This window comes from Typopeltis vanoorti, chromosome 5 (genome assembly GCF_054136105.1).
Source record: "Typopeltis vanoorti isolate ZY-2024b chromosome 5, IOZ_Tvanoo_1.0, whole genome shotgun sequence".
NCBI classification, from domain to species: domain Eukaryota; kingdom Metazoa; phylum Arthropoda; class Arachnida; order Uropygi; family Thelyphonidae; genus Typopeltis; species Typopeltis vanoorti.
In genome coordinates, this window is record NC_143553.1 from 75,817,193 (window position 1) to 75,834,176 (window position 16,984).

The 16,984-nt window shown below is 38.2% G+C and overlaps 1 protein-coding gene across 3 annotated transcripts in view; it reads right to left on the reverse strand.

Annotated features, from left to right (window-relative positions):
* LOC150106547 (mannan-binding lectin serine protease 1-like) overlaps positions 1 to 16,984 on the reverse strand; it is a 320,574-nt gene that overhangs the window by 220,208 nt on the left and 83,382 nt on the right. For all 3 annotated transcript variants that reach the window (XM_090393193.1, XM_090393192.1, XM_090393194.1), the window contains one exon: positions 7,583 to 7,760. In XM_090393193.1, the coding sequence (XP_090249319.1) occupies positions 7,583 to 7,760 (178 nt within the window). The remainder of the gene's footprint in view (positions 1 to 7,582; positions 7,761 to 16,984) is intronic.

Sequence of the window (16,984 nt, forward strand, 5' to 3'; positions counted from 1 at the left end):
TCTCAACTGTACTTCCAAGTCTGAGTGGAAACCTCTCTCTCTTTTTCCCCATTTCTTCAAAAGAAGGGAGTCCTACAGGGATCAGTTTCAAATGTCATACTATTTGTAGTCAATGTTTATAACAGAACAACTTCGTCCAACTGTAAATGATGCCCTTTATGTGTATTATTTTACTATATTTTACAATCACATCCTTAACAGATACACACTTTTTGCTGCTAAAGATGTGCATCTGTTAAGGATGTGATTGTTTTCTCGCCAGCTGTTGAAAGTGATCATGCCATACTACCTGGGAAGTAGCCAATTATATTGAAGTTCCAAAGAGGACTGGTTACATATTGAACTACAAAGTTTGAAATTATGACAAACTCAGGAGAATACTATCTTTAGTTCCACGGTATCAGCAGTGCATGGGGAGCTTTGAAAAGTTGCTTAAATAAGGGGGTTATCTGAATGTGTCTCTAGAGGTCAAAGAACAAATACTGTAGGATGGGAGTGAAGTAATGTGCATCCAAGAAGATGATGAGAATAAGAGTGAGAGGAGTTATGAAATATATAGAAGCAGGCCACAAAAGTTAGGATTACTACTGTATGGAAAGCTGAGTTGAAGTATGAAAAGAAATTAGCTGCACAGGCTAAGGACAATCCAAAAGAATTTTATTGTTATGCTGCAAGTAAAAGAAAGAATGCATTTAAACAAATAACTTTACAAATGCAGATGTTACCATTGTATCTGAAGCAGATGCATAGTTCAAAGAATGATTGCTTACTTCACCAAGGTCTATTAACCTGATGTCTGTAACATCATGAACAGTGCTACCACTACATTGGATGAAAAATAGATGCATCAGAAGGAGCTTCAACTCAGTGGATAATTGCAATGTTGAAATGAACATTGGCATGTAAAGATATGGAAGTCAATTTGCCTCTTTACAGGTCCTCGATATGACTGTAACTGGACAACTGTATGCAGATTTGGCTTCCTGGGATCCAAAAGGATAGAGCCAGGGAGCTGCAAAGAGAGGTTTAGTTGTTGAAAGTTTTTCCACTTGGTTATACTATAAATTAAAGATACCAAGAAATTATATACTTGGTTTAATCCTTTATCCAAGTGTAAGCAAACAAAGTTTGAGCCTGAATTTTTTTCCGGACTGCAGCAACTCGTGGTAAAGGTAGTATGACTTCACATCACTTACCTTGGTATCCCATAATGCAAAGCACATCTCCTTGCAGACATGTATAATGCTCTGCATTAAGGGAAGAGCCACTACCCAGACTGGTTTCGACCTTTATTGTAACTCGTATGTGAAAATATGACTTCTGCATTACTTCAACCTTGGTATCACCTCTGGGTCTGGCTCCTACTAATGAGACCTCAATAAAGGCCGAAACCAGTCTGAGTAGTGGCCCTTCCCATAATGCATAGCATTATACATGTCTGCAAGGAGATGTGCTTTGCATTATGGGATACCAAGACAAGTGATGTGAAGTCATACCTTTACCATGAGTTGTCCCAGTCCTGAAAATACTTCAGGTGCAAACTTTGTTTGCTTACACTTGGATAAAGGATTAAATCAAGTATATAATTTCTTGGTATCTTTAATTTAAAGAGGGAGTTTAAAGATGAGGGATTACAAAATGTAGATTACAAAGATAGGCTGAGAGTAAGTGGACTGTAGAAACTGTTAGACAGGAGAAGGAAGGGATGATATGATAGAGGTCTATAAACTTCTGAGAGGATGTTATAGGAGATTGGTTGATAAAATTTTTCATTATATGGAAGGGGAGGAGAGGACAAGAGGGACACTGTGGAAGTTAAGTTTGTGTGCAGTTAAGAAAGGGGTGAGAGCTAGATTTTTTTTTTTTTTTCACAAAACCATGAGTAAGTAGAACAGTTTGCATGTTGAAATAGTGAGTGCATCAAGTGTGAATGAGTTTAAAAGAAGGTATGATAGCTGGTGCAATTTATGAATAGCCTCTCTTGATGAATCCTTGACTATCTGGAGGTCAAATAATAATAATATATATATATAATATAATAGTAATAATATATATATATATATATATATATATATATATATATACTGTTCATCAGTTTCAACTATTCATCATATTTTAATAGATACTCTTCTTCTTATTATTATTTCTTGGCCATCGTCATAGAGTTAAAGACTCATCATAAGAGACCCACTCTAACCATTGTTCACACATTACCGATGATACCCTTCCTTGAATTCATTCACTAATGAAATACTCACAACCACCTCTGGCAACTCATTCACAACTGTTCAAGCTAAAAATCTAATCTTAACACTCTACATGTACTCTTATATAGTTTCTAGTGTGACCCCATTGTTCTTTTTCTTTCTGCCATGTGTTGAAAAATGTCTTTGGAGTCAATCCTATAAATCCCCTATAATAACTAATATGTTTCTATCCTGTCCCCTCTTATTTGCTCATCAGCTAGTTTTTGATACTCACAGCCTTTCAATCTATTCTTCAAGGACCATCTCATAGACCCACCACAATCTTGGTCAATAGACTCTGGATCCTCTTCACCACTTCTTCATTCCCCATGGAATCCAAAGAAACAGATCATATTTTAATCTGGTCTTATTAAAACCTTATGAAGGGGAATAATAACCTCTTTAATCCTGCTTGTCGGTGACAATTGACAATTGACATTTATGTCTTTAGGGGTGAAGCAAGATGCTTTTCATATTCCCCGCTATCTGTTGTGGTTGCAGTGAAGGTAAAATTTACGAGCAGAATGCTCGCCCTGATTGGGCATGGAGATTATGCATCACTAAAGGAGGCCAATATAGCTTTTGGTCTTCTGTATTTGAATATGTCCGTTGGGTCGTATGCTGTAGCTTGTTGAACCAAATCGTTGGGATGTGTGGATGTCTTTAGGAAAAACTTGGTGGCTAAGGATCGTAGAAAAGAGAAGATATAGGGAATATTTGTGTCTCTGTGGAGTTGAGTGTTTCTAACATACCACGGGGCATTCAAAATCATTCTCAGGCACTTGTTCTGCACTCGCTGTATTTTGATGATGTTAGCATTAGAGGTGTGGCTCCAGGCCGGAGAGGCATAGGTGATTATAGGACGAATCGTCAACTGGTATAGCTGCAATTTGATTCTGTTGCTGAGCTTGCTATTTCTATTAATTAGCGGATAGATCTGTGCTATGGCTTTAGATGCCTTTGTGCATGCAGACTTGGTGTGTTGATTGAAAGATAGCTTTTTGTCGAGAATTACACCCAGGTAATTTGTTTCTGACTGCCAGGGAATTTTAATATTGAATAGTAACAAATCTCCTACAGGAGACATTGGCCTTTTTGAGAAAAGAACGGCTGAGCTTTTCTGGGGGTTGACTTCCAATCTCCATTTAGAGAACCAACCCTCCAGCATTAGAATGTTTTCTTGAAGCTTTCTGGTAATGAAAAGGGGTCTGAGAGATCTGGTTAGTATTGCCGTATCGTCTGCATATAGGGCCAAAATGGAAGTCATCGGATTGTGTGGGATGTCTGACATGTATACAGAGAACAGCAATGGAGCCAGCAGAGATCCCTGCGGCACTCCAGCAAAGATGTGGCGCTGGGAGGATGTAGAACCGTTGATTTTTACTTGCATTGATCTATTTTGAAGATATGAGTGGATTAAATGAACCATTTTAGGTGAGATGCCGGCTGAGATAAGCTTGTGCAGGAGTCCAAAATGCCAGATTTTGTCAAATGCTTTGGATAAGTCTAGGAAAACAGCGCCTGTGCACTGCCGCCAGTTGTAGCTGGTTGTGATGTATTCAACAATTCTGTGGATTTGCTGGGTAGTACTATAGTGTTGCCTAAAACCAAACTGTTCTTTTGGAAGGATGTTTAGGTCATTTATTGAGGTTTGAAGTCGTGAGAGGATGACCTTCTCTGCAACCTTACCCAGATTTGAGATGAGACTGATTGGACGATAATTTTGGGGTAGGTGTGAGTCTTTGCCTGGCTTATGTATGGGAATTATGTCAGCCAGTTTCCAGGTGGAAGGAAAATAGTGAAATCTTAAAATTGCATGTATTATACTGGTCAGGTACACTACTGCCCTCCGGGGCAGAAGTTTAATCACACGATTAGTAATGCCGTCTGGTCCAGGAGCTTTTTTGTTCTTTAAATTTTTAATAATGTCATATATCTCAGCAGGTGATGTTGATGCAATATGGTCAGTGCTGGTGATAGGAAGTTTGAGTGAGTGTCTGACCTTGCTGTGAATCTTATGTATGTGGTCAAAGTCAAGGTTTCCATACGAAGGCCTGCATTGCTCTTCCAAGCTGTGCGCTATAACCTCTGCTTTGTCCACATCTGTGTGAGCAAGGCCCTGATCAGTTAATATTGGGGGAAGGGATCTGCCTTTGTTTTTGGTATTTTTCAGTAGTCTCCAGATGGAGTGATCACTAGGTGAAATGGAGGATAACTTTTCATCCCATACATAGTCTCTGTGAGCTTTCAGTGCATCTCTTACTGCCCCATTTAGTCTGTTTAGATTTGTTTTGTCTTGTGGTGCACACGTGTTACGGAATCTCTTTCGAGCTCTGTTTTTATCTCTGATTAAGTTCATGATGTCTTCAGGCAAACGATCTGGCTTGCGGGCAGATTTGTAGGAGGAAGCTACCTTTATAGCAGAATTAATTTGTTGTGTGAGATTTGTAACTGCAGTTTCTACTTCTTCTTTTGTGCGTATGTGAGGAACAGGTCCAATATGATCCTTGAGTGCGGCTGACAGTCTTTCCCATACAATGTAGGAGTGAGAAGGAGGACACAGGAATTCCTGATTTCCCAGCTGCAGCAGTATTGGATTGTGATCGGATGATAGTTCATCCATAGAAATGATACTGTACTGAAGTTTAATATCCTGCAGGATAGCTATATCCAGGATATCAGCAGTGCCGAACGTACTGAGATGAGTTGGTTCGGTGGGGCCTGCCACAACAGCGTTGCTTGATCCTAAGTAATTGAAAAGGATGCAACCATTCTTGTTTGTGGTTGAACAATTCCAGGCAGGGTGCTTGGAATTCAGATCCCCGGCAATAATGGTGGGCCCTCTGATGCCTAAGATGGCATTTAGATCAGAGTGAAGTAGAGATTTTTGGGGAGGGTTGTAAGCTGAGTAGATTTTCAGTTTGCCAGTAGAGCTGGTGACTACTTCCACTCCTGTGATCTCAAGGTTAGTGGTTGAAGGAATGCTCACAGAGTGGTGCTTAATGTAGTTTTTAATGAAGATGGCAGTGCCACCACCTCTGTAGAGTAGTCTGTCATTTCTGTATAGGTGATAGCCCCTTATTGTAGGGTTGTCTGAGGGTCTTAGATGAGTTTCGCTGATTAGAATAACATCTGGCTGATACCTAGATGTGAAGGCACGGAGTTCCAGGATTTTGTTTTTGAGGCCATTTGCGTTCCAAGCAACTATTTGAAGAGATGCTGGAATGAGTTTGTTACTATTCATTTATGAGAGCTGTGAGGATGACCTGTGTTTCACGAAGAAATCTTTTAGTGGAGGTTTCAGTAGGGTTTGATAGGCTAAAATTTTGTAGCATGTTTGCTAGTGAGGCCGTGATAATAGCTGTTAGGTTTTTAGGTGCTCTTGGTTGATTTTGTTCTGGAATTGGCCTAGTTGTACGGGTCACATCGGCATAACTTCTTGTTTGCTTTTGGTTGGAGGTCTCCGACTGTGGTCGATGAGTCTCCGGTTTTGATGTCTGGGCCGTTGGTGTTCTTGTACTGTAGGAGGAGGGCTGATTGATTGCCTCCATCCGTCTGTTCTTTGGGTGTTGAGTACATCCTTTGTAGTTCGCCGGATGAGGGCCACTGCAGTTGGCACATTTGGCCGAGGTGGTCCTTGGCTTAGTGCAGGTATTGGTTGGGTGGCTGTCTCCACATTTTAAACATCTATATTCTGCTCGGCATAGATTCTGGGCATGGCCAAACTTTTGGCACCTGTGGCACTGCCCAGAAGATGATCTTTTACGGAGTCGTTCCGGTGTGACGATGAGACCACAGACTGTTTTTAAGTTGTAGATATCCTTATATATTTTGTGAATCTCAACAAGGACTAATGGCATGGGAGTTTTGTCTGCTTTGTACATTCTGCTCACTTTGACTGGTGGCAGATCCTGAGAATTTAGGTCAGCAGCGATTTCTGCTGTGTCAATGTCTTCACAGACACCACGAAGGACTACTTTTAAATTTTTTTCTGAACTGAGCGCAAAGGTATGATACTGGATGCCTCTGTTGTCCAGTTCCTTGGTCAACCTTCTGTAGTCTGTCACTGTTGCTGGCTGAATCTTTATGCCTTCATCCATGTTTTTGGCCTTAATGAAGCCAATATGCAGATTGGACATTGTGGATCGTAAAGCTGCCCACTTTTGTTTTTCTCTAAGGATGACCGGAGGCACCTTTTCTTTGGGAGAGGTAGCGGCGTCCGAACCCTGAGAATCCTGTTCCATTACAGTATTGTCATTGTGCGGTTCTTCTGTTGTTCTTCGCTTTTTGCGAGCACGCACTTCTACAAAGTCTGAAGGTGTAGAAGGCATCGACTCTAAATGATCTTCAGCGACGACTTTGTGAGCACGCACTTCTGCAAAGTCTGAAGGAGTAGAAGGCATCGACTCTAAATGATCTTCAGCGACAGCGTCTGAGACACATTCGGGGGGAAACGTGTCATACAGTTTAACCTTTCCCGGCCAGTTATCACTCAGTAGCTTTCCCAGTCTAAGGAATTCCCTGTAGACTTCTTCAAATTGGGTTTCATTTAGAAGTTTTGTCATTTCAAGAAATAAAAATGTGTTGAGACACAGATGGAGAAAGAGTAGAGGTCCCTCAGGTGCCCCGAGCAGGCAAAGACAATCCTGTGAACTTTTGAGGGTCCACTAGCAGATCCCATAGACACTCTTAGGTGTCTACCAGCAATAAAATGTTACTCTATTATATATATCCCGTAGATCAAATCGATCTACCAGCAACGGTAGCAAATATTTCACCTTAAAAAACCTTAGAAAATGAAGAACACTTACCTCTGTATATATCATTTATCATTCAAAACTATCACCACTAATTAACAACACAATGACTCAGCTGACTCTTTAATTTCATCATCAATAATACACTACACAAAACACTAACACACCATTCAATTGAAAAAAAAAAAAAAAAAAAAAAAAAAAAAAAATTTAAATCCTGCTTGTCGGTGAATTCTTCAACAGCCACATAATAGGATGTTATTTTAGCCACCTTGTAATATATCCTCTAGACTTCAGTTCCCTGTCTACATTAACCTTCAAATGTCTAGCCTCATCAGCTGCCTGCAGTCCAATTTCATCAGTATAGTTTCTTCACAATAATAATACTGAAAAGTATCATCATTCAATTCACTGTCATATGAAAAATATTTGTCACATGACAATGAATATTTTTTGAACTTCTTTTGAAATTCATAAGTATCTTTTTTTTAAAAAAAAAAAAAGAAACAGGTTGCTGCATATTTTTTTAAAGTAATTTTAAGTCAATAAAGTCTCTATAGCACAGTTTACAAAACTTACTTGCACTGAGCAGATTCTTCAATATTAAGGAACACAATTTTCAAGATAATACTTTGATCATCCTGACTTAATAAATACCAGTGACAGTGAATATCACTGGGATATATTGCAGGATAACCAGGACTATAAAACATATCACTCTGTGAAGTAACTGTTATATTCCAGGAACAGCTTTCATCTGTAAAAAAGAAAACAATTGAGAAAAAAATGAAAACAATTTATTGTATATGAAAAAGCAGTTTTTTTTGTGTGTATTTTTTTAAATTGTTCAGATGTACTTAGTATTCATTTGAAACAGGAAGCATAAGACATGAAAGTTATTGCCTACACTTTACAAAGGGTGATAAGACTGAGAAATAAAATTTCACATCAATCAGTATATTGCTAGCCAATTGTCCAAATAGATAACATTTCTGCTCTCCAGTTGAAAGGTCATGGTTTATTAAAATTCCACCACACTCTGGGTCATCACTAGACTAAGGACATTGTTAGAAAGCATGTAAAGTCGCAGTTCTTTTCATGGTATGTGGTTGTTGTTGTTGTTGTCTTTGTCCTTTAAAGAGTCTTAGATGTTTCTGTGTGCTCCTTGTACTGCTTTGGCTATGTCGATGATTTTGTTTGTATAGAGCTGTTGTTCAGGATTAGGATCTATTTCTTGCAAGGCTGCTGTAATTGCTGGACAGGTAAAGATGTGAGTGGGTGTCAGTTCAGTATTGGGACAGTTGTTGTTTCTATATGTTCTCGTATCATCTGTATTGATCTTCATTCCTCTATAATGTCCTGTTCATAGTCTTGCTATCGTGGTGGTGGTGGTGGTTTTTCTTGTTGGCACTGATTTTGGGAATTTAATATTGTATCACTGATTTCAGTGGAATTAGTTTAGCTTTTGCTAGTGCATTGGCATCAGCAAGAGTTATCATGTGAGTTTCTTGGCTGAGTTCTCTGGCCTCTTTTGCTAATTTATCAGCTGCTTCATTGTAATCAATGCCTACATGAGCAGGAATCCATTGTAAAATACAACCATTGCTGTTTAACTTGTATATTAATGATATAGGTGAAGATTTGGATGGAGATATTCAGTTGTTTGCAAATGATGCAAAGTTGGGACGAACCATGAAGTGTAGTGAAGATGTTGTGGCCTTACAGGAAGACTTGAATAGATTGAGTGATTGGGCACGAAAATGGGGATGTGAGTTCAATGTTGCAAAATGTAAGGTTTTAAAATTTGGAAAACAAAGATGGGATGCAGAATTTATGCTTGGTGAGAATATATTGAGGTAGAGGAAATAAGAGATCTGGGAATGATAGTGGATAAGGATCTAAAATTTAGGGGACACATTGCTAAAATTGTGAAGACAACACAAAAGCATCTGGGAATGATGCGGAGGACACTGATGTGTAGAAGTGATTCTTGTTCCGTTGTATAAGGCTTTGATTAGGCCACAATTGACTATTGTGCCCAGATTTGGTCACCGGGTTTTCAGAAGGATGAAGAGATGTTGGAAAGGGTCCAAAATAGACTGACTAAGGTAGTTTCTGACCTCTGGAATGTCGAGTATGAGGAAAGATTGAGAAGATGTAATTTGCAGAGTCTGGTGGAGAAAAGGAAGAGGGGAGATATGATAGAGACCTACAAGTTCAAGTTGGTAAGGGGTTGTTATAGGATCAATGTTGGAGAAGTTTTACAGAGAATAGTGGGAGATCAGGGGAGAACCAGTGGTCATCCCTGGAAACTGTATAAAGAGGGTGTGAGTAGGGGAGTGAGAGGCAGGTTTTTTTTGTGCAGAGTTGTGAATGATTGGAATGCCTTGTCTGAGAACGTGGTGTCTGCAAAGAGTTTGAATGTGTTTAAAACACGGTATGATGAGCTGTGTGTGTGTGTGTGTGTGTGTGTGTGTGTGTGTGTGTGTGTGTGTGTGTGTGTGTGTGTGTGTGTGTGTGTGTGTGTGATAAAAGGACCTCCCAGATGAGTCTTTGTCTCCATGAGGTTTTGGGGTGGTAATAATAATAATACCTTCAGATTGTTGAGATGATGATAGTTTTAAGTAGGTTTTGAGTGCTTTATTTATTGCATAGAGTTCGCTGGTAAAATTGGAAGTGATTCTCTCAGATCCAACTTTTATTGAAAGTTTTTCACCTTTCGGGAGTAGAAGAAGAACACCAGTGCCTTCATTAATCATATTGGTGTCTGACGATCCATCGGTATAACAAATAACCTGTTTGGAGGATGAAAAAAGGTTGATAGTATTTAGGCCTTTTTCTTTGAGCATTTCTTTTGGTTCTTTTTTTTGTACAGAGTTTGGTAAGGTTTAGATTTATGGAGGTATTTGAATGTAAAGGACTGAAAAATAGAGGTTCTTTTTATGTGGGCATTTAGCTGATCAAGACCTATTTCCTTCCTGATAGTGTCATCATATTGTAAAGTTGATGATCTACGAAGTCTGCATTTTTGATTCCAATGTTCATAAGTTTTTAGGGAGATATGATCGCTTTGGTAGCTTCTGATATTATTTATGAATTTTATGGTGGCAAATTTTTGTCTGTCCTCCAGCAGGTCAAGCCCACATTCCTGTTGGGCTCTGATGTTGTTAGTGGATGAGACTGCACCAATGATAATCTTGGATGCTTTTGCTTGTGTTTTGTCTAATTTTTTCTTTACCAATGAGGCCGAAGGTGTTGCATATTCCATTATTAGCCTTATTAGTGTAGTGTAAGTAGTTTTGAGGATTTTTGGCTTTGCGCCCCAATTTGTTCCACAAAGCCTTTTCAGTATATATATTTAATTTTTTTAGAGCTCTGGTGGAAGTGTTAGAGATGTGTTGTGCAAAACGTAATTACTGATCAAGTGTAATACCAAGGTATTTTGAATTTGTGACTTTTTCAATTAGCTTGTTGATTATGACATTGGGATTGTAGGAATGTCTATTTTTCCTGTCTGTACTAAAGGTGCTTAGTTTTGTTTTGTCTGGGTTGATTTTGAGTTTAAGTTCATCTGACCATTTTTCTAATCCTCTCGTGGATTTGTTTAGAATCGCCTCTGATTCTTTGATTTTAGCACTAGTGTGCCAGATGGCTATATCATCTGCGTAGCAAGTTACTTTTGTGTCTTCTGTAAGGTAGGGATGAATGTTATTGACCTATAGAAGGAATAGTAAGGGACTGAGTACTGAGCTCTGGGGAACACCAGCCCAGGTTCTCTGCTCTCTTGATATTGCTGCATTGATTCTGACTTTGATCTTTCTTCCTCTAATGAAATCAGCAATCCAGATTAAAGCGTTTCCTCTAATTCCAATATCATGTACTGTTTGTATTAATTTTTTGATCCAAACATGATCGAAAGCCACAGTCATATCAAGGAATATGGCAGTTGTCTTTTTTTGTTAGTTTTACCTGAAATGGGTCTATTATTGTTTGGCAGAAGTGAAATAATTTATCTGTTGTCGAATGACAGGTTCTATAGGCAGTTTGGTAGTAGCTGATTTTCTTATTTTTTGTCAGCCAGTGCATAAGCCTGGAGTGTATGATTCTTTCATTAATTTTACAAAGTATGCTAGTTGATGTGATAGGTCTATAGCTTTGACATTCTGCAGCATTTTTGTCAGGTTTCAGGATGGGTACAATAACTGATTTTTTCCATTCTTTTGGAAGTTTGCCAAGAGGTATTGAGAATGTCAGAAGTTGTTCTTTGGCATTTTTGCCTAGGTATTTGACCATATGACCAAAGATAAGATCATTGCCAGGAGATTTCTTGGGTGCAGTCTTCTCGATTGATGAATTTAGTTCACTTAATTCTTCCGAGAAGATGTCATTAGTTTGGTATGTTCTTGCTTGTTTTAGTATTTTACTTGTGAGTTTATTGAGGGTCTTGTCTCTCTGTTATACTGAAATTTGGAGTTGTCTGAATAGGTTTTTGCCAGTGTGTTTGCAATTTCTTGATCTGTAATAGCTTGTTTCCCAGCATTTATGATGAAGTTTGTTATCTGTTGGTTCTCTTTTTTGATATTGTTGTCTAGGATTCTAATAATGTTCCAGTGTTGGCTGTCTTTTCTTGGATCCAGGTTACTACAAAGCTCTGCCCATTTCTCTTGTTTGCACTTCCAAATTTCCTGCTCTATTTTGTGTGTTATGTTCATTAATTTCTTTCTGTATTCATCAGTTTTATTAATTCTGAATTGTTTGTTGATATTGTCTCTTTCTGTAATCATTGAATCGATATTGTGATCTTTCCAGTATGGTATCCAGGTATTTTTCTGCTTGCCTCTTGGTAGTGTTGCTTTGGCAGCTTTACTGATGTGTGAAGTAAGGATTTGTAATTTTCTGTTGAGGTTTCCAGAGACAGGTTCATCTTGACAGAGGCTCTCCAAGGTTTGAGTAAACTTTGTCCAGTTGGCTTTTCTGAAGTTCCATGTCCTTTTGATTTGCTGTTCTTGATCAATGTTAAAGTTTTAATGTTGTTATTATGGGTCTGTGGTCACTGATGGCATTTCCAAAAATTTTCCATTGTGCATTTGATGCAATGCTATAATTAATAGCTGTGATGACAATAGCAGATTCAGTTCCCATAGTTTTAGAGAGATAGGTGCTCTGTCCATTGTTAATTGTTGTGAGTTCCAAATCTGTAAAGAGGTCTTCCAATTGTTGACCTTTATGGTCTAAATCGGGGGAGCCCCACGTTGGGCTTTTTGCATTTAGGTCACCAAGTATAATGGTTGTGTCAGTTGGAGATTCGCTTAGCTTTTCAATGATGTCTGTATCAATATTTGTATTATCAGGGTGGTAGACGTTTGTGATTGAAATAGAATGGTTTGGTAGGTATTTCAACAGCTTAAGCTTCCATTGAACTGTTATTATTTAAATATTGATTTAGGGTTGTTTCTTTGAATTTGATTTTTGGGGTCTTCAAAAGGATAGCAAGCTTGCCACTTGCTCTTTCCTCTCTAATCCTTCCTAAGAACTGTGTATCCTTTGATGCTGAAGTTCAGATTTTTGTTCAGTTTTGTTTCTTGTAGACAAGCTATATGGATATTGTTTTTGTAAAACATGTATTTAAGTTCATCCATTTTTCTCTGAGTACCATTGATATTGAGTTGCAAAATGTTAATATGAGTCCTCATAGCGTATTTATCATCAGGAGCCCGGACTGCAGCCCCAGATGCATCAGCTGCCCCGGACACAGTAGCATTGGTTGATATCTTTCTATGACTCTTCATTAGAAAATTGGATGCCGTTGCCACGTTAGTCACCTTGAAATCAGACCATAAGAAATTTGGTCAAGAGCTTCAAGGATCTGGGGGGGGGGGGGCTGCGAGGTGTGGTCGGACTCCCCCAATGGTATGTGGTGTGGAATGGGTTACCATTAGATGTTGTGAGTGCACCTCCAATTAACATATTCAAAGAGATAGCGAGATGATTAAGTATTTAGGCATGAATATCTAAAAATGGCTCTTCCTTGATGAGTCCTTGAACTCCTTTGGGCCATGATAATAATTTTAATAATAATAGCAAAGCATCTCAGAACCATTGCATACTGTTAACTTCCACCTCTACCCTTTGCAGACAAAATTCCTCTGTAATCACTAATGATAAAACTTCATCCTCTCCTCTAAGAAGATTCTATATCCCTCCATTTCTATTCCTACCTATATCATTCTCGGTTGAATAAATTTCATCAGTTATGTTAATTATCTTTAGTACATTGACTCAATCAATGCCACAAATTCAGATCCTGATTTCGAAATTGCTCATGTTTATATTCCTTGTATTAGAGTACAAACATAACAATCTCATTCCAATTCATCCACCTCGTTCACAAATGAGGTGGATAAATTGGAGGTTCTTAGGATATTGCAGAATCTCAATGTAATAAGTACTAATTAGATGGGACATCTGCTCGCATTTTGTGAGAATGTGCAAGGGAGCTGGCAATACTTCTGACTAGGCTCTTTAATTTAAGTCTCAGTTTGTAGAGCTCCAAGGGATTGGAAAGAGGTCAAAATAATTCCTTTGCATAAGGGAAGTTCCAAGACTGCAGTGCAAATTATAGACCAATCAGTATCTCAGGAGTGGTGGTAAAAGTACTAGAAAAATTGGTCAAAAAGAGAATTCAAGAATGGGGGGATAAGAAAAGCATCATAGTTTTGTGAAGGGTCAGCCATATCTTAGTAATTTACCTTAAAATGGCTACATGATGATTTTGCAAAAGCATTTGACAGAATACTACATGGAACTCCATTACACAAATAAAAAGACACAGGGATGGATATGGCACTAGTTATATGGATAAGAGGGTGGCTGCTGGACAGATACTAAAAAAGTGGTATATGAAGGAGCAGAATCCAGAAGAAAGCAGGTGACTAGTGGTGGGCCACAAGGCTCTGTGCTAACACAACTACTGTTTAATTTGTACATAAATGATACAGGAAATAATCTGAAAGGAAATATTCAGTTGTTTGTTGATGATGCAAAATTAGGTAGAGTAATAGATAATCAAGACGACTGGAGAACTTGCAGGATGATTTAAATATGCTGTCAGGATTGGCAAAATATAATGGATATCAATTTATGTAGAGAAATGTTCAGTTATGTTTTGGGATAAACAGATTACAAGCTGTGTACCATATTGATGGGACTGTACTCCAGAAAAGAGATATAGGTGTGGTGGTAGACAGAGAATTAATATTTAAAGGGCATACTGCTTAATTAAGGTAGCTGATAGGATTACTTGTCTATTGAAGAACACACTAACAAGTAGAGAAAACGTTATTTCTCTTTATAAGGCCTTGAGGATTTCTTGGGGGATGAGGAAGTGGTGGAGAGGATTCAGAAGTGAATGACCAAGATGTTGAGTAGTCTGTGGAATGCTCCCTATGAAAATAGATGAGGCTGGTGAATGAATGGAATAGGTTGCCAGTGTCAGTTAATGGGTTCTTTGTCTGTTAATGGGCTCAAGGAGATGTATGATAGATTGTGTAGATAATTTGGGTCTCCTGCGATGAGTACTCAGACTCCATGTAAGTGCCCGTACAATAATAATAATATCATTTTTTTTTTTTCACATTACATTTCATTTGTCTTCACAATCACCAAGTGAGATGCCCATTCATTTCTTATGTGCAATATCTCATTTATTTGTCCAGTTGTATCACTTTAAAAACATGTTTTATACATTCTGTTATTCACCATACCTCTAATGACCAAATTTTCATATAATGCCATATAGTCATCCTTTAAACACATTTATAATTTCACTAACTGCTCAACTTTCATTCCATTACTCAATCAAATATTCATGTATTCGGTATCAAGCTCCTTATACTTCTTTTAACTCAATTTTCACCAATTTTCAGTTACATTTTCTCACCATGCTTTCATTGTTGCCATTGCTAACATTTTCACTTGCCGTTTTGCACTTTCAATCATGCTATTCTCTGTTTTTCAAATGCTGTCATCCATTATTTCATTCCTATTTGAAGAGTAAGAAGAGGAAGACTGTAAGTCTCCTGCTACACTACGATAGAGGTGAACTGAGGAGGAGGAGGACATTGGTAGCAAATGAATCAATACATAAGTTGCGGAAGGAATATTGTAGGATTTGTGGATCTGAGTCTGTGTTTGACAGAAAGAAGAATTTGTATACTGATGGAGTGAATCTAAATGGACATCTAGAGAGCTTTGTTCACTGAGCTTGATGAAGCACCAATTCAGGAAGACTTAAGCAATTAGTGTGGAAACAGGTGAGTTAGTGTGAAGGCCCATGAGGCGAGTGAGTGTGAGAATGACTAAGTGTGAAATCTTGTCTCTCAAACAAAAATATTGAATAGGGTGGTCAATTCAGGAAATAAGGATGTTTTCAAGTCCTAAAGGAATGCTTCAGTTTCTATATAGTGATTAACAGCCAATTTAAACTGTCTTGCAAGCTCCAAGTTTGCCAAAGAGCAATAGAGAAGCGTTTACTTGAAGTATCCAGATTAGACAGAATAAGAAACAAGGACTTAAGAGATTTAAAAAAATAAAAGACATCATTTGAACAGCTAGGAAATCAAAATGCAATTGGGCAGGCCACTTGGCAAGATATCAAGATGATAGATGGTCAAAAAGAGCAACAAAGTGGCTATCGAGGAATCAGAAAACCTGGACGACAGAGAAAAAGATGGAGAAATGACATCAAAAAAACAACTTTATGTCACATTGACCAGAGTGGCCAAGGATAGGAGAGAGAGTGGGAAAGGTTAGGGGAGGCTTTTGTCTTGTAGTGGGACATCTAACAACAACACCTAATTTTGCATCCAGCAAACAGCTGAAGATTTGCTTTAGGTTCTTTCCTATATCATTTACGTACAAATTAAACAGTACTGATTTCAGCACAGAATCTTGTGGCACACCACTAGTCACCTATTTTTTGTCTTGATTCTACCCCTCCATATACCAATTTTGATATCTGTCTACCAGCCACTCTCTTATCCATCTCCATTTGTTCTAATTTGTGTAACACAGTTCTATACAGTATTCGTAAAAGTCACTTTTCTTGTACATGGACTAACACCAGGTTTTGACATAAAGAGGTGCACAAATTGATATGGAGAGGAGACAAAATGAAACAAGAAAGGTCTTACTGACTGTGTTACTATCAATAGTGATATCTTCACACTGGTTCAGGATACAAGAATATACAAGGAGGTGTGAAACAGGAAGTGAGCATCATTTAGTTTTGAGCTGGATAAAAATGCATATTTAAAAGGAAAATATGTAATAAAGTTTTAAAAATAATCAGTCAAGCAGCTGTCAGGGTAACTGTAGACTACAATATTCTTCTTCTTCTCCCTTCTACGTGTTAGGCTTACTGGCCTGTTACAAAGCTATCCTGAGTCCTTATAAGTCATACCCATCCTGAGGATAAGTTCACTAGCCCTATGCCTCCCGGTATATTCTATGGATGTAGCTGCGTGTGTTCACAGGGCTGGTTTGTCTGCTTATGGGAGGAAAAACCCCAGATAAACCGTGGAGAAAAACCCTGCTCTCCATTCCCAAGACTGGCTAACTTGGCTATGTCTGAGAAAGATCCTTAAGCTCCGCACGTCGACGACGGGAACCCAGGACACTTCTTTCTCAGACATATGATTGCAAAGCACATAGTCACTAGGCTAAATGTACAGACACTCCAATATATAAATATAATTCAATTTCAAAATTAAAAATGAAAGAGTTTGAAAGAAAAAAACAAATCTTAGAAAATAGTGACAAACTATGAAAAAACATATTGATTGATTCAACCCAGAGAGGTATGCTGTTATGTTGTTTGGAAGAATAGAAAAACCCAATATTTCTTGGGATGGATATTCAGTTAATAATAATTATTAATGTTAGGGGTCGAAGAAGTCAAAAGAATAATTTATATTATACTTT